Raw genomic sequence first — 24780 nt, 5'->3', positions numbered from 1 at the left:
ATGATAGTTTTGGAGAATAAACTATAAAAAAAAAAGAATCGTATATGTCTTTTACTTAATTCAAATTAAACAACTATTAACTATCACAATTACAATTACATTGATATCAACCATTAAATAACACAATGATTCATCTAAATTAAGCAACATGACATGATATATTTTTCTTTTGGTAAAACGAAAGTTGACTTAAAAAAGACAGGAACTAACTCTTCAATCATTCTCACAACTCAACTTCATATACTTTTTCATACAAGGCTGAACGTTGACTCTCTATATTTTTAGATATAAATTATCACAGTATATTTTCAGCCGTATGGTATAGATTGTGGATTCATTTACAATTAACGAATTCGAAAACGTAACTATCTTTGTATACTACCTAATATAGATAATCTTTTTACCTTTAAAATGTACATGCATTTTCTTTTTAAATTTCAATGGAATACATCATATTTAAAAAGGTTCTTATTTTTATTGAATATTCATTTTCGTAATTTATGTTTTATTTGATTCTAAAATACCTAAAATACTTTTATCATTAAAAAAAAGAAATACTAAAATAAGTAAGTGAATATATTACTAGAAAAAGAAGAAAAGGATAGACAATCAGTTTGAACTGTGGTGAGCCACTCAAGCCAGTGTTGGGTGGGAGGGAATACTCTGCTTCGTTTTCCTTCCCTCCACCAAAGCAGTGCAGAGAGCAAGAAATGGCATTCAAACTCAAATCACTACCTCTTTCTTACTCTCTTCACTCCTCTCCCCGCCAAAACCCTAATTTCACGCTTCTAAACCATCGTCTTCCTCGTCGTTTCTCTGCTCCTTCTCTTCCTCTCAGTCTCTCTCTCTCAACCACAGCTTCAGCATCCACGTTTCATCGCACCGCCTTCGTAACCGCTCGCGCTGTTCGAAGTGATGAAATCGTTGACGAAGGCGAAGAAGACAAAGATGAAGAATTATCGAGGCAGGGTGAGAAAAAGGAGCTAGTGAATCAAGGAATATGGAGTCAGATGAAGGACATTGTGATGTTTACAGGTCCAGCAACCGGACTTTGGATATGTGCACCACTCATGAGTCTCATCGATACTGCGGTTATTGGTCAGAGAAGCTCCGTTGAACTTGCTGCTCTAGGTATTGTAAGAGATTAATCGTCGCTCAATTCACATTATTAGGATTTCTCTTAATTATGAAAAATATGTCGTTTATCTTATTTTAGTTTCCTACGAGCAGGTCCTGGCACTGTTGTTTGTGATTACATGAGCTACGTGTTCATGTTTCTATCAATTGCCACTTCCAATATGGTTGCCACTGCCCTCGCTAAACAGGTTGGTAACAGGCACGTGAGATTATTGGATGCTATATAAGTTTAGCGTGTTTTCTTATCGAAAAACTGAGGCAAGATGCTCATTAGGTCCAGATCTGTGATGTTGGCACCATCGATGCTCTTAAGTATAGTGACTGAAGTGAAGTTACTCTTATATGCTACAAGGGAAGATGGTGCCCTGCGGTTTATCTTATATATAGCTTGCATATGAGGACAACATAGAACTGTAAAATTGGTTCCCATCTATTTTTTTTTTTTGTGTAGTGGTTTATCTTCACGAGAAAGTTTATGTGGTGGCTCTATATTGGTAGAATATATATATTTTTTTTTTGTGGTGTTCACACCGGTACAAAGCTTAAATTTATGCATGTGTAGGAGCTAAAGGTCACAGTTTTGTCTCAGACGGACTAAACTTAGAATGAATACAACTGTAGGGACCAATGAATAATTTAACATAGCATTTGTGTGCAGTAAGGAGTCGGCCGGATAGAGAGTGATCAGGTACAACTAAATAACAGATTGTTTGAAATTAAATAAGCTATATTGTTATTATCTACAATTGTTATTATTGTAACTAGAAACCATATCTTCTTCTAGTTTCTAGGCTGCTGTTTCTCTGTTTATCTACTTAAACAAGTGTATACTGATGCAAAGATTAAGTGAATATACCAGATTGATCGATATATGTTGGTGATTACGAACTTAATTTCTAGCTTGACGTTTAATGTTGTCAAAATGTAAATATGAGGTGGTGCGATGATTTATCTACTACTACTACTATTATTATTGTTATCTATTATTATTATTATTTGATCTGGCTACATCTACACGATTCACTTTGTATACCCACCACTCTGCACTTCAGGACTTATACTGCTCTTTCACGAGTTTGTGTAGGACAAAGAAGAAGTACAGCACTACATATCTATCTTGCTTTTTGTTGGGTTATCTTGTGGCATTGCGATGCTTTTGTTCACTAGGCTATTTGGTGCTGCAATAATAACTGGTATTGAAAATGGAGTGTTTTCTCCATTTGTGCTCTTCAACTCATTTTGGATAGCTAGAATTCACTTGTTCTGAAAGGTTAGCTAGTAGAGTCAATCCCATAACTGATGATTTTGCTATTTATATGCCTTTTCAGCTTTCATCGGACCAAAGAATGCACACGTAGTACCTGCAGCTAGCAATTATGTAAAGGTTTGCTTCTACACGAGTTTATATCCTTTAAATTAAATAAAGACTGCAATCCGTGCTCTATAAATCTAGAAGTTATAGAACTATTATGAAGACAATTAATTTATCAGTTCATCAACTTTTTGTTTTTCTTGTAATTGTAGATGAAGGTATTATGTAACATTGCTTTTTTTTTTTTTTTTTACAAAGAGATAGAATCTTGTAAATAGGAATTTGCTACATTAATTATTTTTTAAACGATATGTGATAGTGTTCTCATCCGCTTATTTTGGTGCAGTGAATTTTCAGTTACAGTTTTCTTTTTCTTTTTTGAATTTTAGATTCGAGGCTTGGCATCGCCTGCCTTACTTGTTGGATGGGTTGCTCAGAGTGCAAGGTGCAAATATGCTATTTATTTCTAACATCAGATTCTCTGATGTAAGTAGTTTGAAAATTTTATGTCAAATCTGAGATACTGCTCCAGTCTTGGTATTCTGTTTCATGTAGTAATTGATATCAAGATGAAATACTGTTCAATATATTAGTAGATTATTCTTGATATTTTATTGGGTAAAATTCCTGTGCTTTGACATTTCTGAGACAGCATTCTATATCTGGAATATATGTTGTTTATCTCTCATATTTTAAGTAAAGTATGTGTTTCCTCTTTCTGTTTTTCTTTTTAAAAATAACTATAATTATGAATAATCTTTTAAAGTTTCTCTCATATTCGCAGAGCTTAATGCATACCAAGTATCAATGTTTGCTTTGTATGATTTAAAAAATATGCTAAGCATTGGCTTGTTAAATTAATTAATGGTTTTGGTATTCACGTTCTGCAGTCTTGGTATGAAAGATTCCTGGGGACCCTTGAAAGCTTTGGCTGCTGCTAGTTTTATAAATATAAGTGGTTGTATAATTTTGTGCATCTGTTTAGGCTACGGTATTGTAGGGGCAGCATGGGCTACAATGGTTTCACAAGTATGCTGAACTAACTCTTATTTATGATATTATATATATTGAATTGTATTATATACGGTTGTATTGTACTCATTCTCAAAGTACTAAGCTCATTGCGCACTGCTTTTCTCTTCCCTTGTTGCTCTAGGTTGTTGCTGCTTGCATGATGATTCACACTCTAAACAATAAGGGATATAATGCCCTTGCCTTCTCCATTCCTTCAGGGAAGGAACTTTTGACGATATTTGGGCTTGCGGCTCCTGTATTTATGACAATGATGTCAAAGGTTGTCTCTAGTGTAATACTAGATCTGTAGCTTTGAATACAGTAGTCTAACCTTTTAATATAATCTGAAGTTCTGATGTTTAGGTGGCTTTCTACTCACTACTTATATATTTTGCTACATCAATGGGTACACATACAATGGCTGCTCATCAAGTTAGTTTTATTTTCCTTTGCCTGCTGTTGAGTTTTTTTTTTTTTGAAAACCAAATTCTAGGAGAGTAATTATTTAAATTCTTGCTTCAGGTCATGGTCCAAACGTATTCCATGTGTACAGTATGGGGTGAACCTCTCTCTCAAACTGCTCAGTCATTTATGCCTGAACTGATATATGGAGCAAATCGGAGTTTATCAAAGGTTAGTGTTTCTCAATTACAGTGTCACAAATCTTACGCTGATGTCAAAAGGTATTTTCCCTGTCTTCTTCATATCTACGGTCTTTGATCTCTCAATGCCTCTTTTTGTTGTTTTCATGATATTGAACAGGCCCGATTGCTTCTAAGGTCTCTTGTGATAATTGGAGTTATACTTGGCTTATTGTTAGGGATTGTTGGAACTTCAGTTCCTTGGTTATTTCCCTTCATTTTTACACCTGATCGGATGGTCACCCAGGAGGTTAGTTCATTCTTTTTTCAAAATTTAGTTTACATATCCGTGTTGGCTCCTCTTTCCTTTTTAATCCTCTGCAACCTGTTTGAAAATGTGTGGCAGTACTATCAATCATTTGAAGCTAAATTGCTTTCTTCCCGTGTTTTATTTTGTCCCTTGAGAGCTTTATGATTTTAAATCATAGTCTGGATAGTAATGTTTTTAAAGCTGGAATAGAGACATCAAAACGGTAAAGATACTGATGCACAGTCGAACCATTGTTAATTATACACAAAATAATAATCAAATATAAAACATAAAGAGGATTCTTTTGGTTAAATTTTAAAATAACAAAAGGACCATATTATGTCATTTGCGTTGTTAAAACTCAATAGCAAGAGTTAAGTTAATAAATAAATAAATAAAAGATATGTTAAAAGTCTCAAATCAACTAGAGATAAGGCCATTTCATAGTATATAAGTGGGGTGCAAATCTCATCTTACAAGTTGGTTTTGTGGAGTTGAGTTAGGTTTAAAACTCACTTCTCTAATGGTATCAGAGCCAAGTTAGAGTTCATCCTAACGAGCTTTTTTAGACAATATTTTGTTCAGATTATATGTATTTGCAGATATTTTTATGAATTATAATATTTTGGAATTTAGATTATGGGTAACTGTTGACTACTGTATTTGTAACCGTGCAGATGCATAAGGTGCTGATTCCATATTTTATAGCCCTTGCTGTAACACCCCCTACTATCAGCCTCGAGGGAACATTGCTGGTATGTTTGTTCGCTTCATCTTCTTCCATACCTCTTCTTCTAGGATGCTTAAGATCTTTGGTTGTGTTTGGATAAAATGTGTATTCGAAAGTTGCGCAGTTGTGCAGATGCAATTTGTCATGCAGAATGAGACATGTGATTTTGAATTTCAAATCTTTTTCCTCAACCCTTAAATCCGACAGTATAACCTAAACCCTCGACCCCTTCTCAGTTGTGCCCCTATTTGACTCACTCCTCAAATCTTCATCTTCCTCGTCCACCCAAAACCTCCTTAGCCACTCCTTTCATCACCATCGTATATACCTACCCACCACCACATTTAAACCAACCATTCTCCATATAAAATCTTCCTTATCTCTTTCCCAGGTCACAACCTTCTCCTTTATTCTACCCACCCACCAACCTTCATCTTTCTATCTCCTCCATATCAACATTATTGCAACTCAATGGTCTATAATCCTTTGTACTGCCACACTATTTATGCCACTGGTTTCTTGGATTTCACCTTGATTTTCTAGGCTTGAGGATGATTTCAATTTTATGTTTTGGGCAATGAGGGGGTGGGCAAGGTTTGCCTGAATGAAGGAAAATTTCTACTTGGAAGTACTTTTGGAATTCTTAGTACTTTGCATATTTTGGTAGAGGTGAGTGAAATGGAAAAATCAGTTACTGGGAACTTTTATTTTTGATGGGCTGCTGACTGACTCATAGGCGCAACTTGATATAGGTATCTTGCTTGCTAGGTAACTTCAAACTATTCCCAATGGAACTTTTAGTGTAGTTATGCTTCAGGGCGTCATTACCTCTATTGCTAAGCGCTGCTGTTATACTTAGTTCCTTGATAATTTGCCCCCCCTCCCTTGAAGGTTTACCCACAATGATCTAGTTATTGTACGTGGTGGCATGAATGGTGTGACCATACATAACATTGTATCTTGTCTGGTGGAAAGAGTCAGGCAATACAAGAACTAAAACTGTTGGTGGGCGGTTGCCTATAACTTTTTGTTCTACAAATGTTAGTCGTTTCGTTGGAAAAATCAAACCCGCGATTAGGATGAGCACGGATAGTAGCTATCTATTACCCTGATTATCTGTTTAAAATTACCTGTGGACTATTTTATACCCATTAATATTTATTTTTATTTTTGTAAATTAAAAAAATTCTCTAAATATAAATTCAAATAATTTTTTTATCTTAAAGTATAATCCAAATAAGATTGTATTTATCAAGATAGTCTAGCTGAGTTGATTGAACAAGATGTGAGTTATTCTAAACTCCTTACCGTATGTTTAATTTCTACGGATAAAAAATAATTGCATCATTAGTCTTCTTAAAAAAATACAAATTTAAATAAGTTCCATCGTAACACTTATGTTTAAATAAAAGAACAACTTTAGTTTCAGTAGTAAAAAGAGGACATAAATTTATGAAATCAAACTCTAAAAGCTCTTTAATAGATCATTGGTGAGAATGTAAATTATATCTATACACACAAATACGATTAGATATTTTAATATTAACGATCCAGATCCAGGTATTGATCGGATAGATAATACCCATAGAAGTAATGATTCATGAATACCAAAAAGGTATTAACAACTAGTATACACTTACAGAGAGAAGAAAAACAATAGGTTTATGTTATAAGAAAAGATTGAAAGAAAAAATAAGCGTGTAATAGATGTAGACAAAATCAAGGTGTCCATAAATCATTTTCCATACCCATATTCATCCTTCTATTGTGCTTTTACTACCAAGTTAACCTTTATTCCCTTGGTGGTTCCCTTGTCCTCCCCTAATGGGGTTTCTTCCTTGTGGGCTTGGGTTGGAAGATGACTCAACATCTTTCGCTTGGGGGCCATTGAGCTGCAACAATGGAGAGAGGGAGGTTAGTGGATGTGTCGGAGAAGATTGTGATGTGCGAAAGGTGATTTGTGAGAAAATCCAGAGATAGGAAGATTTTGGGTGAAATGATGGTGGTGGCTGGAGTATGTAAAGGAGAGACTCCGGTGGATTTGGGTGGGTGATAAAGAATTTAGTGGTGGAGTCAGAGAGCTAAGACGGGATAAGGGTTCAGGTTAGAAAGCGGGATTTTAAGGTTGGGAAAGGGATTCCAAAATTATCTCGCATGACAAATTGCACGGTTTTGCAGCTTCAAAGTTCAAGAAATTTGAAACTGTCATTATTGTGTCAATTTCTTGCATGGTCCTGCGCAGCTTCCAACAGGCTTTTTTTTCTTCTGCAAGATCTCCTATGTTTCATGCAATATAACACAACTCCTTGAACACCTCGATCAATGGAAAAATCCTCCACTGTCCAACCAATAACTTATTCGTCCTACTTTGTGTGTTTCATTAACTCTCTTAAGCTCATCTAAATTCTGTTTTTTCAAGTTGAATTAATATTTTGATATTTTTTTTATCATAATGGTATCTAATGTTTAACGTGATGATGATGATTTGATTCCATGCCCAACATTTCCAACTCGTTAGAAACAAGAACCTCTGCATGTGTCACACAACAACTGCTATTGTAACTTTAATGTACGTTTACCCGTGCAGGCTGGGCGGGATCTGAGATTTATAAGTTTATCAATGGCTGGATGCTTTTGCGTGGGTTCACTAGTATTATGGGTAAACACCTTTCCTTGAACTCCTACCGTACATGGTAACATTGCTTGACCGATTTTGCCTGAAACATACATTTTTTTTTGATGCTCAGGCCTTGAGTAGTAGATTTGGCTTGCTAGGCTGCTGGTTTTCCCTGGCAATATTTCAATGGGTAGGAATAAGAACTAGAGCTTTTCCTAATTTAAAGTACCAGTTCTTTAAGTATTCTGATTTGCAATTCTGTTATGGATGTTAGGCTCGGTTTTCGATGGCCCTCCAGCGTCTTCTTTCTCCCAAGGGCATTTTATACTCCGAAGATACAGACAGGTATGAGCTCCTAAAGCTAAGGACTGCCTAGTTTGTGTCCTTGGTTTCATACTTTATATTTCATCACACAAGTTACAGTGGCAGAAGACTATTGGGTCATCTCGACCCGGGGGCCATTAGTTTTATAATTCATTTTATCTGAGTTAGATTGGATTGAATAAATAAATTTCTTTCTACATATATTATCACTATCATAAGTAGCGTGAAAATTAATTCAGATCCTTGTAGTGGTGTGTGCACTTTGTATTTGTTTATGTAATATTTTTATTAACTGCCATCTTCAAAGTTTAGAATAATATTCCTTACTCTTTTATCATTTACATAAATTTTCGCCTAATATGAAGTATAAAATTTTATTAATATTTTATTGAAGTCAAGAAAATTGGTTTTATATTTTTAACAGAATCTTAAATGATACCTAAAAAGAAAGTAGTATGGTATGACTTAGTACCTCAGTTGTAAACAGTAAGCTAAGGGCATTCAGAACAATGCGTATTTCCCTCAATTAATTTTGAAAATCAATATATGCCTGAGAAATGAGCCATTTATTTTCTGACCTTGTATTTTTTAAGATTTTGACAATTACTACATGCTCGATTTATTTTGCTTACTTTTAAGAAAACAGTATTGTGATTTTTGTATAAAATTAATCCTCAGCAAAATAGTGTGTGGTAATAAATGAACTTTGGGCGAGGACTATTTTTCACGTGGTGGACTAAAGATTATTGATAGGAGAGTACTTGCTGATGTAATTTGGAGAATCATGATATTTATTTTCGGCAGCGAACTCTCAGACATCTAAAGATGAAATTGTTATCAAGTAACTTAGTTACAAGCTGAAATTGTTATCAAGTGGCAAATAAATACCCCCAACCCAACAACTTTCGGTGAGAATTGATGTTAAAAAATCAAATATTATTTATTAATTATCAATACCAATTATAAAAAACAAAAAAAAAAATCGAATACTAAAATTATTTTAAAATTTCAATTTTTAATATAAAAATAAATTAACAATTTATTAAATAATTTCCTTCTTATTTTACGCTTGTTTTCTCTTTCACAGATTTGTATGTGAATCATCACAATTAGATAAAGATTATTTTCCCAAGTCATGCCAAATCAATCGCCATAAACGCTGACAAATACTAAATTATTTATACCAAAAGATGCCTTAAGAAGAACTGAAAACGAACGGAATGTGATGAAGGAATTTGGCCTTTCAATCTGGAAGGATCAAGAATGTTAAATTGGCAGTGAAAAGAGACACCACGTACAAACTAGACATGAATTCAGCGTAGAAGGTTTTCAAGGTGGCATTTACACAATGACCATGTGCCCGTGCCTCTTCATTCTCATTCGACGAGATTTTGGGTTTAAATATCGTGATTAGATTTTTTAGTCATGAAGAGAATGGAGATAGAAGAACAACTTGCACCCTCCTCCAAAGTCAGTGTTTTCGAGTACGGGGGAGAAGAGGTCGAACTTGTAAAATGATAGAAATTTAAGAAGAGTTAAAAATCAGACATTAGATTAAGAAAATAAATAGAATAAATAATATATAATTAAAAAAGTGGTATTCTCGTCTTTTATTTAGTTTCGTTCATTGATACCGAATTTCTTATATATTTTCTCTCAAAAAATCTCACCATAACATTAAAGTCTGATCCATCTTAATAACAGTTCGGAGAAATATAATATAATATCAAAAGCCTTTTATTTCAAAAATAATTTTTACATAACAAAAAGTCTTTCATTTTAAAAATGTTTCTTACATAAGTTTCTTCATAACTTTATAAGCTAAATTTCGCCGGTGTTCTATAAAAGAATCTTACATAAAATATTGTCTTAGTTAAGACTAAGCAAATCACATCACTCATTTCTATATTATTTTAAACAGTGGCAGTTTTTTTTTTTTCTCTGGATTTGATGGCGTGGAAAAAAGCAAAATGGTTGAGAGACTCTGCCCCTATTATGTAACCACACATCAATCAGTGACAGTGACCCAAATAAAAATAAATAAAATGCTTTTACTTCCAATTTTATATTTTAAAACTAAAAACGAAAAATTCGCCGACTCCAACCCCAACAGAGGCTAACGATCTTGGGTTTTATAAATCCCATTGGGTTCGTTTCGTTCCCTCCATTCACAGTAGCAAAGAGCGAAGAATGGCATTCAAACTCAAACCGCTACTTCTTCCTTCCTATCTTCACTCCTCTCCCCGCCAAAACCCTAATTTCACGCTTTCAAACCATCGTCTTCCTCGATTTTTCTCTGCACATTCTCTTCCTTTCGGTCTCTCCCTCTCAAACACAGCTTCAGCATCCACGTATCATCGCAACGCCTTCGTAACCGCTCGCGCATTTCGAAGTGATGAAATCGCGAACGAAGGTGAAGAAGAAGAAAAGGAAGAACGAATATCGACGCAGGGTGAGAAAAAGGAACTAGCGAATCGAGGGATATTGGATCAGATAAAGGAAATTGTGATGTTTACAGGTCCAGCAACCGGACTTTGGATATGTGCACCACTCATGAGTCTCATTGATACTGCAATTATTGGTCAGAGAAGCTCCATTGAACTTGCTGCTCTAGGTATTGAAAGAGATTAATCGTCGCTCAATTCACTTTATTATGTTTTCTCTTAATTATGAAAAATATCTCGTTTATCTTATTTTAGTTTCCTACGAGCAGGTCCTGCCACTGTTGTTTGTGATTACATGAGCTACGTGTTCATGTTTCTATCAATTGCCACTTCCAATATGGTTGCCACTGCCCTTGCTAAACAGGTTGGTAACAAATGTGTGAGATTATTGGATGTCGAGTATGATGCATGTGTCGTTACAATGAGCTATGCAACTCATACAGAATCTGTTTCACTAATTCATGTTCTGCTAGGATAACTAGCCTGCCTTTTGAGTATAACAATTTACTGTGCACATAGAGTTTAGAATGAGCACATAGAGCCTCTTTCAGCATCGGACCAAGCTGAACTCTAGGTTGAGATTAGGCCAGAATTGTTGCCTCATTATCTTTACCAGGTTTATATTCAATTGTAAAATTCATAGACCAACAATTTGGGTCGCCAATATTTCTGTTCCGGTGTCTGGAGTATTTTATCAGTTAAACTCCTCAAACTTTTCTGATCCATATTAATCACAAATTCTGGCCAAGGTGGTAACGCTTGAACCTAACAACAGCCTCAGATATAGCATAAAACTCCCTGATATAGTCTGACGTCCTCTGCATTCTAGTGGTCAATTGGATGGTGATTTTTTTTCAACACAGAACCTAACCTTAATCCTGATGCATCTGTTTTCAAGACAAAAAGGTTGAGAAGAATCGGGAAGAGTTTGGACTGGGGCCTGGGCAATGGCAGTTTTGAGATCTACAAAGGCTGTGGCAGTATGATTATCGCAGTCGAAATTTTCTTTCTTAATGAAGCATAACTCTTTATAAATCTTCTATTGTATCCTGTAAGCACAAGAAAGCCTCCCACAATTTTAAGATTCAAAGGTATAGGGCAATCCAACGGTACCTGCACTTTGCTTTGGTCCATTTCCTCTCCTGTACTAGAGACTATGTTCTAAAAATTTACTGCAATCCAAATGAGCATTGATATTTTGCACAAAGTGTATGGTGATGCAATATTGAAAGTACCACCTCCAAATGAGACTATGGAAGGACCTATAAGAGCTATAAATCAATATTATCATCAAAGAATACCAAGGCATATTTCCTGAAGAAAACCTTCGAAAGCTTCATATTCATCCATTAAGCTCTCAAAAGTTGTAGGGGCATTAGTTATTGCCCAAGTGATTTCATCAACCATTCATAACGGTTGTGGTGAGTTATAAATGTTATCTTATGTCCATCTACCTCATTGACTAAGATTTGATGATATCCGAATCTTAAATCCAGCTTAGAGAAATAAGTTGTTTCATCTAGTTCATAAACATTTGGCATAGGAAAACTGTCTTTTATCAGAATAATTGCATCCATATCTCTGTAATCAATACAAAATCTTCGTGTGCCATCTTTTTTATAATAGGATATGAAAAGGGATGAATTCAAGGCACAATAATACCTTCCTGTAGCTTGTCTTTCATTAAAAACTTAGTATCGACACCTTAATTTTCAATATTGCAATATTTAAACATGTGGTAATGCAATGGCCACAACTTTATCTAGCATTACTTGATTTGACTAAATCTACATCACCTTGTTTATTCCAATCTGCATATTTAACTTGTGCACTTTTGGGACTTATACTAATTTTTTCACGAACTTGTGTAGGACAAACAAGAAGTGCAACATCACATATCTATCTTGGTTTTTGTTGGGTTATCTTGTGGCGTTGTGATGCTTTTGTTCACAAGGCTATTTGGTGCTGCAATAATAACTGGTATTGAAAATAGAGTGCTTTAGCCACTTGTGTTCTTTGATACGTTTTGGAAAACAAGAATTCACTTGCGCTGAAAGGGTAGCAGGGTCAATCCCATAACTGGTGATTTTTCCATTTATGCCTTTTCAGCTTTCACTGGATCAAAGAATGCACACATAGTACCTGCAGCTAGCAGTTATGTAAAGGTTTGTTTCCACATGTTTTTATGTCATTTGATTTAAATAAAGATTGTAATTAACATTCTATGAATTCAAGAAGTTACTCGACATGTTATTTATGGAGGGAAGTAACGCAGAGGGTGTTTACGTGTGTTTCCACTATCCGTTTTCACCTTTTATTTACAAATTGGCAACCTTGCTTACAATTTGTCTTCTATTTTCAAATATTTATACTGTAAATTTGTTTCTTTGTTTCTTGTACAAATCCTTAATTACAGATTGAAAATGAGGTGCTGCTTCGTACTTTGAAAATGAAATAAAAAATTGAAAATGGGAAATAAAAATGCAAGTAAACACCCCTTATATTTCATCAATTTTGTTTTCTTGCAATTTTATTAATAACAAGACATTTCTCAAAACCTGCTAATAAGATTTTGCTTAGTGCTTCCTAATTATAAACTGTGTTGTTCCCCTCTTAATTTATGCAGTGATTTTTCGGTTACTCTGTTTTTGTTAGATTCGCGGCTTGGCGTGGCCTGCTTTACTTGTTGGATGGGTTTCTCAAAGTGCAAGGTGCAAATACGCTTTTTATTTCTGACATCTGAATCTCTGGGACGATATTTGAACCTGAGTTAACGATTTGAGGCTTGATATTCATATCATGTAGGAAATACTATTCATAATAATAATAGATTTGTCTTGATATATTGGCTTGGCTAAAAAATTCACTTGCTTTGGCATTTCTCACGCAAAGTTAATTTACCTCTATATGTTGAATGTATATAGTCTGTATCTTGTATTTTGAACTTAGTATGCAGTGTCCTCTTTCTAAACTGAGTAAATAACCTTTTTTAGGTTCTTCTGTTACAATTGGCAGAGCTTATAATGCCAAATGCCAATTTTTTTTGGAATAGTTTCAGAAAAATGGTGAACATTGGCTTATTAATTTAATTTCACATTCTGTAGTCTTGGCATGAAAGATTCCTTGGGACCCTTGAAGTCCTTGGCTGCTGCTACTGTTATAAATATTATTGGTTGCATAGTTTTGTGCAACTGGTTAGGCTATGGAATTGTAGGGGCAGCGTGGGCTACAATGATTTCCTACCTCTATATGTTGAATGTATATAGTCTGTATCTTGTATTTTGAACTTAGTATGCAGTGTCCTCTTTCTAAACTGAGTAAATAACCTTTTTTAGGTTCTTCTGTTACAATTGGCAGAGCTTATAATGCCAAATGCCAATTTTTTTTGGAATAGTTTCAGAAAAATGGTGAACATTGGCTTATTAATTTAATTTCACATTCTGTAGTCTTGGCGTGAAAGATTCCTTGGGACCCTTGAAGTCCTTGGCTGCTGCTACTGTTATAAATATTATTGGTTGCATAGTTTTGTGCAACTGGTTAGGCTATGGAATTGTAGGGGCAGCGTGGGCTACAATGATTTCCTACCTCTATATGTTGAATGTATATAGTCTGTATCTTGTATTTTGAACTTAGTATGCAGTGTCCTCTTTCTAAACTGAGTAAATAACCTTTTTTAGGTTCTTCTGTTACAATTGGCAGAGCTTATAATGCCAAATGCCAATTTTTTTTGGAATAGTTTCAGAAAAATGGTGAACATTGGCTTATTAATTTAATTTCACATTCTGTAGTCTTGGCATGAAAGATTCCTTGGGACCCTTGAAGTCCTTGGCTGCTGCTACTGTTATAAATATTATTGGTTGCATAGTTTTGTGCAACTGGTTAGGCTATGGAATTGTAGGGGCAGCGTGGGCTACAATGATTTCCCAAGTATGCTGAGCTAACCCTTATGCATTGTAATGTATTGAGTTGTATTATATGTGGCTTTCCTATTCTCAAAACACTCTCTAACTCGTCATATACTGTTTTTCTATTCTCATACTGATTCTAGGTTGTTGCTGCTTCCATGATGATTAAAACACTAAACAAAAAGGGATATAACGCACTTGCCTTCTCCATTCCGTCAGGGAAGGAACTTCTGATGATATTTGGGCTTGCTGCTCCTGTATTTATGACAATGATGTCAAAGGTTGTCTCCATCGTTATACTAGATCTGTAGCTTTGTCTGGATTAGTTTAAGCTTTTTAATGTAATCTGAAGTTCTAATGTTTAGGTGGCTTTCTACTCACTGCTTATATATTTCGCTACATCATTGGGTACACATACAATGGCTGCTCATCAAGTTAGTTTTATTTGGCTTTCTTTGCTTGCTGTTTGAGATTTTTCCGTGAAAACCAATTTCAAGGCCAGTGATAACGTAAATTTTTTCTTCAGGTAATGGTCCAAACATATTCCATGTGTACTGTTTGGGGTGAACCTCTCTCCCAAACTGCTCAATCATTTATGCCTGAATTGATATATGGAGCTAATCGCAGCTTATCAAAGGTCAGTATTTCTCATTTATAATGTCACAAATCATACTCTGATGTCCAAGGGTCTCTACCCTATCCTCATATCTACGGTCTCTGATCACTCTTTTGTTTAGTTGACATTCATGTTATATAAGACGATAATTTCTTATCATTTCTTCTTTTTCAAAATTTTCATGACAGGCCCAATTGCTCCTAAGGTCTCTTCTGACAATCGGAATCATACTTGGATTATTGCTAGGGATTGTTGGAACATCAGTTCCTTGGTTATTTCCATACATTTTTACACCTGATCGGATGGTCATTCAGGAGGTCAGTTCATTCCTTTCTATGATTTAGATATCATATCTATGCTGTGTCCCCTTTTGTGCTTAATCCTTTGCAACTTGTTTGAAAACATGTGCCGGTATAGTCAATCAAGTATTTAGAAGTTAAATTACCATTTTTCCTTGTTAGTCTTGTTCTTTGAGAGTTTATGATTTTAAATCATTACTTGTGTGCAATAATATTCTTAAAAACAGATCAGATATTAAAACTGTAAATATTGTAGTTCAGAGTTTATGTATTTGAGGGTTGAAGCAATGTAGTTGTTACACAATCAGATTAATAAATAAATGTTATGCTTATAGAAATTGAGTTTGTTTAGATTTTGAAATAACATGAAAGATCATATTATGTGTCATGCGTTGTTAAAATTTAATAGATTTGAACCAGTAAATGAATAAATTTAAGTTGCACATATAAATATTGGAACGCAATCTGAAAGCATTATTTTAAAAAAGAAAATTGAAATAAAGGACCAGCTTTAGTGGCCAGCAGCATGGCATGGTGATGAAGCTGGACATATCAAGTTTTGAATCCTAGGGTTAAAGGTTTGCCTTTTTGTACAAGAAGCTCAAACCAGTTAAGCACTAAACAGGCTAGTTCACTTAATTCTTCACTGGTTTTCAAACACTCAGTTAAAGAGGGTGTACTGACAGGTTACTGAACCAGTGCTTGGTTGGACAAGCACACAAGCAACAGGGCAAACAAACGGAAATGCAGCATTTTTTGTGAATTAGTATATTTTGAAATTTAGATCATAGATTACTGTTAACTGGTGTCTTTGTAATCATGATCGTGCAGATGCATAAAGTGCTGATTCCATACTTTATAGCGCTGTCTATAACTCCCCCTACTCACAGCCTCGAGGGAACATTGCTGGTAAGTTCGTCAAATCTTTATATAAATGGGAAAAATAGGCAGGCATATAAAACTTTTTCAGTACGTTCGTTCTCTTCAAGTATGTTTAGAGGACTTTTAGTGTGTTTGTGTTCAACAGCTTGGTGAAGCGTTTTTTCATGAGAGTTTATGTTATAAATTTGACTATAAAACTTATTATAATAAACCAAGAACTTGCTCTTGATAAGTTTGCTTAGAAGATTATCAAAATAAGCTTAAAAAGATTAGTCGTTAGCTATTTTATTGCCGACACCGCAATCAAACTTGTCTTGTTTTCGGCATTACTCATTCAAAACAGGGACCTGCGTGTCTCCTAAAAACCATATTAGAACTTTAATGTATCTTTGCTCATGCAGGCTGGGCGGGACCTGAGATTTATAAGTTTGTCAATGACTGGATGCTTTTGCGTGGGTTCACTAGTATTATGGGTAAACTACCTCTCCTTAAGCTCGGGCCACTCACAGTAATCTTGCTTGCCCAATTTTGCCTGAAACGCACAAATTTTTTTTTTTTTGTGATGCCCAGGCCATGAGCAATAGATTTGGTTTACTTGGCTGCTGGTTTTCCCTCGCAATATTTCAATGGGTAAGAATAAGACCTTTAGCCTGTGTTAAGTTGAAGTACCAGTTCTTCAAGTATTCTCACTTGTAATTCTTGTCTGGTTGATAGGCTCGCTTTTCAATTGCCCTCCAGCGCCTTCTTTCTCCCAAGGGCGTTTTGTACTCAGGAAACACACATGAGCTGCGCAAGCTGAGGACTACTTGACTTGTGGCCTTGGTTTTATAAAATAGATCTTTCTAATCATAGGCAAAAATTGATTTTGAATGAAATCAAATTTACAAATTGATTTTAATTGAATGATGTGCAAGTCAAAGAGGACTTGCACATCTAGATCCAATCAATGAACACATTGTAAAATGTATTTCTAGACCCAATCAATTTTCCTTATGTTTATTAATGATGTTTCAGTTTCATTGTGATTCTAACTTGAAACTAGAAAATCCCCAATTAAACCATACGCATTCTACAGTGAAGTACGATGTCCTTGAACTACTTTTAAAATACTCATAACAGAAGAAGAATTCAAAGTCACATTAATTGCAGTTTGCAAATCAACAATTGTTCTATCTTATGGTGTTCTTTGTTACCAACAAGAGATTATTCCTTGAAGGGAATGTATTTAATCAAGGTTTCTAAGTTATTGACAACGGTGTGTTCAACAAGAGTTCTGATTGATAATAATTGCAAATACAATATGTTCATCGCGGTAAAATCTATTGATTTGATCTCCAAACAATCCTAACCAAACTCAATGCATTGTTATGCTCCAGTAGTTACAAGCATACTCTACACTCGTATTGAACCGTTCATTGATTTAAAATTAATTAACTGTATTTTCTTCTGCCAATAAACAGTCGATTCCATGACCTTTGGTTTTTATGCATGCCATAGCCTCAAGCTTGTTCAGGCACAGCACCAGGACAAACCTCAATACAAGTAGAATGTGTTTATGGCCTACTTCTTCCTTTCCATGAAGAACCAGGCCGCGTTAATTTGGGTACTTGAACCCTACTCTGTAGTTTCACAAGAGAATTAGGGAAACGTAGCAATTGAACACAATACTTTATGCAAAATAACATAACGGCACAACTTTTACCTTGTTTACCAGTCTCGGATTTAGTTGCTTTTTCGGAATAAATTTACGAACTTGTTTCTTCTTTTCTTCCTCTTTCAATTTGGAGGCACTGGGCCTGTATATAATCAGAGTTCGACCAATCTGACCAACGGCCACCGAGCCAGTTGCTTCTTCCAACTGCTTCACCACATCATCTAACTCACCTGGACAGCTCCTATGTATTTTAATCTGTAAATACCATCCAAGATTTTGATACACTTCACACTTTTTCATTTTCAAGTTGCAAATCAACAGAGGAAACACAAGACGAAGACACCATAGTAGAAACAATTATGTGAATAAAAAAAGAAAGAAAAATCAGCGGCTGCACTCTACAGCAACCTAATTTAGTGACTAGTAGTGATAAAATCCACCTTACAAGTGAAAATCGCATTTTTTTTTTCTAGGTATGCAACGTCAATGAATGCCTCCAACCACTAGAAATTTCAAGTAATTTTACTGCAACACTGAAATTTATGAAAATATTTCAAGCAACAATCAGCCTAAAAGCAAGAAAAATACAACTACAACGGTTCTTTCTACAAGCACCAGAAAACGTCATAAAAATAAAAAAGACAACCACAATCAAACCGAGAAGAATTTCAATTTTCAGAACACAATCCGCGGAAACATACCAAACACGGGATAGCGAAATTAACGCAATTGATTGATACCTTGAGAAGTTCATTGGCTTCAAGGGTCTCAATGAAAGAGGTGGCAACATTGGGCGTAACACCAGATTTTCCCACCAACTGGGTCTTGAGCTTATCCCCCAAACTGTGAGCATAAGACGCAAGCTCTTTCCTTTCTTTCACACTGAGACTCGGCACCTCCAACTTCAGCCTCTCCTCCCTCTTTATCACCAACGGCGACGACGTTGAATCTAATTGGGTACCTCCAAAATCACCTCTTTCACTATCCAGTTCATCATTCCCAGTCTCTGTTTCCTCGCCGTCTTGGGAAACCACCACAGAAGAGGAAACGGAGAAGAGAGATTTTCGAAGCGGTGGGAATTGGAGACGTGGAAGAGGTTTGAGGAAAGAAAAGAAAGAAGAAGAGGGTAATGGTGACAATGGCTGTGAACGAAGAACAAACATTAGATGAGAGGATGCTGCTGCTGCTGCCGCCATTTTAGTTCGGATGAATCGTGAGATAGTATCCGACTGTTTTCCACAGAGGCTTGGATTTGAAAGATATCTCACACAGCAACAATAGGTTGTTATATCAGAAGTTATACTCAATGGCGAAAATTGATTGTCATCAGAAGGGTGTTTGGTCTAGTGGTATGATTCTCGCTTCGGGTGCGAGAGGTCGCGAGTTCGATTCTCGCAACACCCCTAATTTTCTATTTTTCTTGAACCTTTCACCATTCTTTTCAAACTTTTTGTCATTTTTAACCTTCATAATACATAGTTATAATTTGATAGCATAGCACTGATAATTCTTTATATATTGCACATCATTTCTTATCATTTATCTTTAGGAAAATTTACTTCTACATCCAAATTGTTTTGTAGCGCAAAAAGTAGGGGTGACAAACGGCCAGCCCGGCCCGTTTTGGCCCGTCAAAACACGGGCCAGAACGGACTGGCCCGTCTAGTTTTCTTTTTTATTTTTTTAATTAGTTTTCAAATTTTTTAATTTGTTTTATTTTTTAAATTTGTTTATATATACATATAAATTATTATTAAAGTCATATTTAATCAAATAAAATATTATTTTAACTTTTAATTGATTAGTTAATGTTTTAATTAGATAAGTTAAAATAATTATTAAATTTACATATTAAATTATTCAATTATAACTAATAATTCAAACTTAATTTGTAGGTGTTAATGATTTAAATTATAATACTATTATATATTTCTACATTTAAAATATATAATCTAAAAAAATAATTTTTTTAATTATTTTTATTATATTTTATTTTTTTAAAACGGGCCAACAGGCCAGAACGGGTCAGCCCGTACTTTGGCCCGTCAAGTTGACGGGTTGGACGAGACGGGCCAGAACGGGCTGATGGGTTGAAATCTTCAACCCAGCCCATTCCTTTTAGCACGGGCTGACGGACTGACCCGTTGAGCCCAGCCCGTTTTGCCACCGTTTTGCCACCCCTAGCAAAATGAGAATAAAATAGTGTACTTTACGCTCTTACATTAAAATTTAATACAGGGAATTAAAGATTTGATTAGGCCTTTTTGAATTCTATTTAAAAATGCATGCATTCCAAGTAAATATAAACAAATATTTGGAATAGGACAAATAGTCTAAGTTGAAATAGTTCACGTTCATTTTACCGTTAAAAAAGTCCAATCTCCCAAACTATTTGCACTCCACCAATTCTATGAAACTACAACATCTTTCCCAAATTCTGAAAGTCAAGGTTTTAAAGGACCACAAAAAGCATACTAGTTACAATAGCAAAGTGATTATCAATAAAAATAGTTCCAAATTTGTCAAGAACAAACAAACAAGCTCTATTTTCCAAAAGTCCATACTAAGAAAAAGTTAAACCCCCCAATCTTCACCATTTTTAACCACTTCAAAAGAGCACAAAACACCTCTCTTGACAGACCCATCAATTCTAATTGCTTCAAAACGGGTTAAAATCTTTTGACCCAGCGAGCACAATCTCAAAAGCAAATCAACCATGCAGAACTTAACACTGACCCCAGACAAGACAACGTTTGTTGTGTCCTTTGACTTCATACATGTCTCCAGGCGCTGACTAAACCCCAAACATGAGATATCACAAAAACTAACACCAAGAATTTTAACTTTCGCAGCAACGAACTGCGACATTACCACAAACAGCAACATAAACGACACAACGCATTAAAACATATTCCCTGAGCCGAAAACACAACTTCAGCTTTCGTAGGATACAAGCTATATATACATTACCAAATACACAAACAGATATAAACACTGCAAAAGAAAACTTCATTAGAATGAGGCTTGATTCAGTGTTGTTGAGCCTCCACAAGAGAAAGGGTGGACCCCACCACACAACCTGGTTCATATCATGGGATCAAGTGGCCAGGGTCCACCCAACCCATTCGTGGAAACTTTTCAAAACCATGTTTGTTTCATCATCTGAATACTACTACATTTACCACAACACAAAACCTAAACTACTAAACAGAAATAAAGCATGCATGCATATTAACAAATACATAGAAACATTGAACCATCTTCGAGGAACTATGAAAGCTAAAATCTTGCATTTCAAACTTGTTCATGCTTCCGCAGCTTCCCACATGTTATTTGCTTTCCCTTTATAACTCCATCGCGTGGCGGGTTAAAACACACTGGCAGAACATCCTCGGACTCGCTTGGAAAGTTCATAGTTTCAAAGTGCTTCTCCAACCTCTCCTTCCCCTATATAAAAACAAGTCTTTTATGTTAATATATAGCATTATACAATTGTAAGTTTGGTCTCTCATGTAGTTTAAATGAGTTATAATGAAAAAATAGCACTTGAACAGATAAAGAGAGGAATATAATAATATTAATGGTTAACAGTGAGAATGATGATTAAGTCTATTCTATGATTTTATGTGTATGTGAGTCTATACCTGCAACCGTGCAGAAACAACTTCACGTATCTTGTGGGACTGGAACAAGTCCCATTTCATGTTGGAAGCTGTCAAAAGAAACTTCCATGCTGCCTGGGGTTTGGTGAAGTTCACAAAAGCATAACCCTTGTTCATCCCAGTTCTGCAAAACATAAACAAAATCATAATCATAATCTATGTTACACCAAAATAAATAAATAAATAAACACAGACACATTGTGAATAGAACAACTTACTTGAAATCAATTGGCAAATAAACAAAATCAAAAGCTAAACAACAAGACTCTTCGTCTTTCTCTTTGTCTCTCAGATTCACTTTCATGCAGTGACTGTCCAGAAACTCCACCAGCATATCTCGGCTGAGTCAACCAGAATGAACAATAGCAAAAATCCCATTAACACTATCCATGAACAATAGTTTCAAATGACAAAAAATACAAAAGAAAATAATGATAATAACTTTAACAACCCGTCACAGACTTTGAAAGTTGATCTAACATAGTTTCCAAAAAATAAAAAATCTGAAACAAAAGGGAATACCAAAGGTTATTATATTGTATTGTAAAATCACACATACGTGTATTTGCTAGGAATATTTCTGATCATGACAGTGGTTTCGTTCTTGTCCACCCTAACAGGCAACAGAGGAAAACAACGTTTCTTCTTAGTATAACCCCTCCAACAATCCTGTTCATCTGGGTGCCTCGTAACCTTTCCGCTCTTAGAAAAGTCAAAGCTTCTGCGTTGACCCTTTTCTTCTCCCTTCCTTCTCGGCACATAAGCCTTCATCATCCTCGTACCTTCAGAACGTTGATCATTCATTGTTCCGTAACTTATGAAAGCTTTAAACACTTGCTTCTGCACCAGCCCTTTTGCGCCGCACTTTACATCTTCAGCCACAACCACTTCATCCTTCTTCTGGTTCACTTCATGGGAATCCACTGGACCAGGTTCTTTTTCTGTTCTATGAATACGGGGTGGTTCAGATTGTGGCGCCGCCAAAGGGGTGGATATGGAAGGTGGTGAAAAAGTTGTGGCGGGGTAATAAACGTAATGGGGGTGAAGTTCACGCGAGGGAAATGAAGAAACAACATAGTAGTAGTGGCTGTGAGGAGTGAATGTGGAAGTGATGAAATTGGGGCATGAAAAAGGTTCTTCTTTTTGCTGAAGCTTGAAGGTATGAGTGGGAAAAAATTCAGGTGCTTCTGGATTGAGAGAAACCATGGTTGAAGTTGAAGAAGAGTGTTTGGTGATAGAGAAAAGAAAGAAGAAGAAGAAGAATGTGCAGTGTAAAAATGGGTGTTGTGTGATGATTATATGAGTTTCCCAATGAGAGGAAGAAGAAATAGCTAAAAGACTGTTGGAAAGAATGACTTACACACTTATCACATTACTGCTCCTCCTTTTATAGATATTCCAGTAGTACTTTCTAAATTTTGTCTCTTTTATATAACAATTATTAATTATTGATTATATTATTATATTATTGGAAATTTTCAGGGTAATATATATATATATATATATATATATATATATATTTTAAGTTGTCTTCAAACTACATAGCATTTTTTCAAAAACTGTCTTTTTGTGCATTTTAAATAAATTTATCTAGACATATAAAAAATGCTAATAAGTAATTATTTTATTGGAAATATTATAAAAAACGTTTAAATGGAGTAAGTGAATAATTTATTTTTAGATTTCCTATATGGAATGCAAAGTCAACACAATTTGTTTTTTATTTCTCATTTCTATATCTGAACACATTATTTACTTAATAATATTTTGAAGACATTTATTCCCATAAAAATAAAAACTATATCATAATTACATAGTATAATTAAGGTTTAAAAAAATTGTAGTGAAAAATTGATTTAAATTGTTTAAAAATAATTTCATTAGTTATTGTTAACAAAATTGCATTTTTTAATGGCTTTAAGGAATAAAATCATATCTTGAATGGGAATTCTTTTTTACAATAATTAGATGGTCCAACCAGTTAGAAAAAGATCAAAAGGGTATAATTAAAGTTTATTATATAATATAATTTATTGCTGATGCAGAATTTCAATATAAGAATAAAAAGGTATTCGCAAGGATTAAAAAAATAAATATTTTACAATAATTCACGCATTGTTTAATTGGTTAAATTAAACATTGTTGATAAAAAAATTGATAGGTGAGTGCAATATATGTTTTACCTAAGTGTTAGGTAGATAATTCGTTATAAAATACTATGTTAGAGGATTTTGTGTGTGTGAAAATTCATTTGATACGTTATTTTTTCTAGATCATGATGAAGATGATGAAAAAGGAATAGACAAATTACCGCAGAAAAATATAATTATTTAAAAATTTAATATATGAAAAATTGAAAGTTTTTTTTATCACACTTATAATTACATCTCTGTTAAAAACAATTAAAAAGAGAAAATAAAAAAGGAGAGTATTTTTACTATTTTTGGAACATATCTTGTAATGATTAGTTATAAAAGCTTCTTAAACATTTATTCTTGTGACCCCAATTACTTGTTATAGTCTTTACAGTTTCACATTTCGTTAAATAATTCATATTCAATTTTATCACAATAATAAATTATTTAAAAAATATTGAAGACACTCATCATTATTTTTATTTTATTATTTTTACATTATTATGTTTCAAATATATTTTATTTGAATATTTGTTAAACTATACTTGATTTTTTGTGTTTTTTTTTTCCTTCAAGTTACTGTTTTTCTTATAATATTTTTTTGGTACTGGATATGTCATAAAATTATTATATGGAAATATTTTTTTTCATTTTACCATAATAGTATAAGACTATCATTTCTTATACTATAATTTAATAACTCTAAATAGTATTATTTCAATATAGAATTTGTTTATTTATTATTAATATTTGTTAAGTAGAAATAAGAGAAAGAAGAGAGTGCCAAATAATATTGTTTTTCTTCTTTATTTATTAAATCAAATAATTAACTAAAACAAAAAAACCATAAACATGTTAAAAATGTTATGTCCTAATCATCTAATAAAAAAGTTACTCTAAGCAACTTCCAAACAATCTCTAACACACTTAAAAAAAAAAAAGAAAAAACTCTTCTAAAGAGTATATCTATATTTTTTTAATACATTTAACCTAAAATTTGTTTTGTAAGACCTTCCAACACAGACACCTTACAAAAATATCTAAAGTTACTTTTCATTTTTTTTTTCACCGAGACACTTATTTAAAAAGTTATGTATATTTTTACTCATGGTAGAGAAAATATAAATAAATTTATATTTTATATAAGTTATTTTCAAG

At 34.2% G+C, this 24780-nt stretch overlaps 4 protein-coding genes and 1 non-coding gene across 5 annotated transcripts; 3 read left to right on the top strand and 2 right to left on the bottom strand.

Moving 5' to 3' along the window:
* The first annotated feature begins 603 nt into the window (after positions 1–603).
* Positions 604–8323, top strand: LOC114170445 (protein DETOXIFICATION 46, chloroplastic-like). Its single transcript, XM_028055919.2, has 14 exons — positions 604–1131; positions 1231–1325; positions 2222–2330; positions 2466–2521; positions 2839–2894; positions 3340–3478; positions 3606–3743; positions 3827–3895; positions 3986–4096; positions 4226–4354; positions 5032–5109; positions 7672–7743; positions 7832–7891; positions 7976–8323. Exons 1-14 carry the CDS (start codon positions 711–713, stop codon positions 8075–8077), a joined length of 1635 nt encoding a protein of 544 aa, XP_027911720.1. The 5' UTR covers positions 604–710; the 3' UTR covers positions 8078–8323.
* Positions 8324–10099: 1776 nt separating this feature from the next.
* Positions 10100–17174, top strand: LOC114169601 (protein DETOXIFICATION 46, chloroplastic-like). The gene is made up of 14 exons (XM_028054836.2): positions 10100–10639; positions 10739–10833; positions 12341–12449; positions 12579–12634; positions 13125–13180; positions 14258–14396; positions 14518–14655; positions 14740–14808; positions 14901–15011; positions 15179–15307; positions 16121–16198; positions 16573–16644; positions 16742–16801; positions 16886–17174. Exons 1-14 carry the CDS (start codon positions 10216–10218, stop codon positions 16979–16981), a joined length of 1632 nt encoding a protein of 543 aa, XP_027910637.1. The 5' UTR covers positions 10100–10215; the 3' UTR covers positions 16982–17174.
* Positions 17175–17429: 255 nt separating this feature from the next.
* LOC114169599 (RNA-binding CRS1 / YhbY (CRM) domain protein) lies at positions 17430–19067 on the bottom strand. Its single transcript, XM_028054835.2, has 3 exons — positions 18566–19067; positions 17874–18080; positions 17430–17790 (listed from the first exon to the last, which is right to left on the bottom strand). Exons 1-3 carry the CDS (start codon positions 19019–19021, stop codon positions 17725–17727), a joined length of 729 nt encoding a protein of 242 aa, XP_027910636.1. The 5' UTR covers positions 19022–19067; the 3' UTR covers positions 17430–17724.
* A 90-nt stretch (positions 19068–19157) lies between these two features.
* On the top strand, positions 19158–19229 carry TRNAP-CGG (transfer RNA proline (anticodon CGG)). Its single transcript has one exon. It is a non-coding gene; the product is annotated as a tRNA-Pro (tRNA).
* Positions 19230–20898: 1669 nt separating this feature from the next.
* LOC114170421 (uncharacterized) lies at positions 20899–22821 on the bottom strand. The gene is made up of 4 exons (XM_028055897.2): positions 22047–22821; positions 21706–21828; positions 21470–21611; positions 20899–21272 (listed from the first exon to the last, which is right to left on the bottom strand). The coding sequence occupies exons 1-4, from the start codon at positions 22691–22693 to the stop codon at positions 21120–21122; spliced, it is 1065 nt and encodes a 354-aa protein (XP_027911698.2). The 5' UTR covers positions 22694–22821; the 3' UTR covers positions 20899–21119.
* Between the last annotated feature and the right edge of the window lie 1959 nt (positions 22822–24780).

This window comes from Vigna unguiculata, chromosome 11 (assembly GCF_037176805.1).
Source record: "Vigna unguiculata cultivar grain cowpea cultivar isolate G323 ecotype 2 chromosome 11, ASM3717680v1, whole genome shotgun sequence".
In the NCBI taxonomy this organism is placed as follows: Eukaryota; Viridiplantae; Streptophyta; class Magnoliopsida; order Fabales; family Fabaceae; genus Vigna; species Vigna unguiculata.
Note: the sequence above shows the minus strand (reverse complement) of the source record. Positions and strands in the feature narration are given on the sequence as shown.

Excerpts from the sequence above, each read along its gene's own strand:
- LOC114170445 (XM_028055919.2), top strand. The coding sequence starts at position 711 with ATGGCATTCAAACTCAAATCACTACCTCTTTCTTACTCTCTTCACTCC. Across the intron at positions 2,522-2,838 it reads CAGCTAGCAATTATGTAAAG|ATTCGAGGCTTGGCATCGCC; the intron begins GTTTGCTTCTAC and ends TTTGAATTTTAG. Across the intron at positions 7,744-7,831 it reads TGGGTTCACTAGTATTATGG|GCCTTGAGTAGTAGATTTGG; the intron begins GTAAACACCTTT and ends TTTGATGCTCAG.
- LOC114169601 (XM_028054836.2), top strand. The coding sequence starts at position 10,216 with ATGGCATTCAAACTCAAACCGCTACTTCTTCCTTCCTATCTTCACTCC. Across the intron at positions 14,656-14,739 it reads TTATGACAATGATGTCAAAG|GTGGCTTTCTACTCACTGCT; the intron begins GTTGTCTCCATC and ends TCTAATGTTTAG. Across the intron at positions 14,809-14,900 it reads ATACAATGGCTGCTCATCAA|GTAATGGTCCAAACATATTC; the intron begins GTTAGTTTTATT and ends TTTTTTCTTCAG.
- LOC114169599 (XM_028054835.2), bottom strand. The coding sequence starts at position 19,021 with ATGGCGGCAGCAGCAGCAGCATCCTCTCATCTAATGTTTGTTCTTCGT. Across the intron at positions 18,081-18,565 it reads AAGCCAATGAACTTCTCAAG|ATTAAAATACATAGGAGCTG; the intron begins GTATCAATCAAT and ends TGGTATTTACAG. Across the intron at positions 17,791-17,873 it reads ATCCGAGACTGGTAAACAAG|AGTAGGGTTCAAGTACCCAA; the intron begins GTAAAAGTTGTG and ends GTGAAACTACAG.
- LOC114170421 (XM_028055897.2), bottom strand. The coding sequence starts at position 22,693 with ATGGTTTCTCTCAATCCAGAAGCACCTGAATTTTTTCCCACTCATACC. Across the intron at positions 21,612-21,705 it reads TATTTGCCAATTGATTTCAA|AACTGGGATGAACAAGGGTT; the intron begins GTAAGTTGTTCT and ends TATGTTTTGCAG. Across the intron at positions 21,273-21,469 it reads TTGTTTCTGCACGGTTGCAG|GGGAAGGAGAGGTTGGAGAA; the intron begins GTATAGACTCAC and ends GTTTTTATATAG.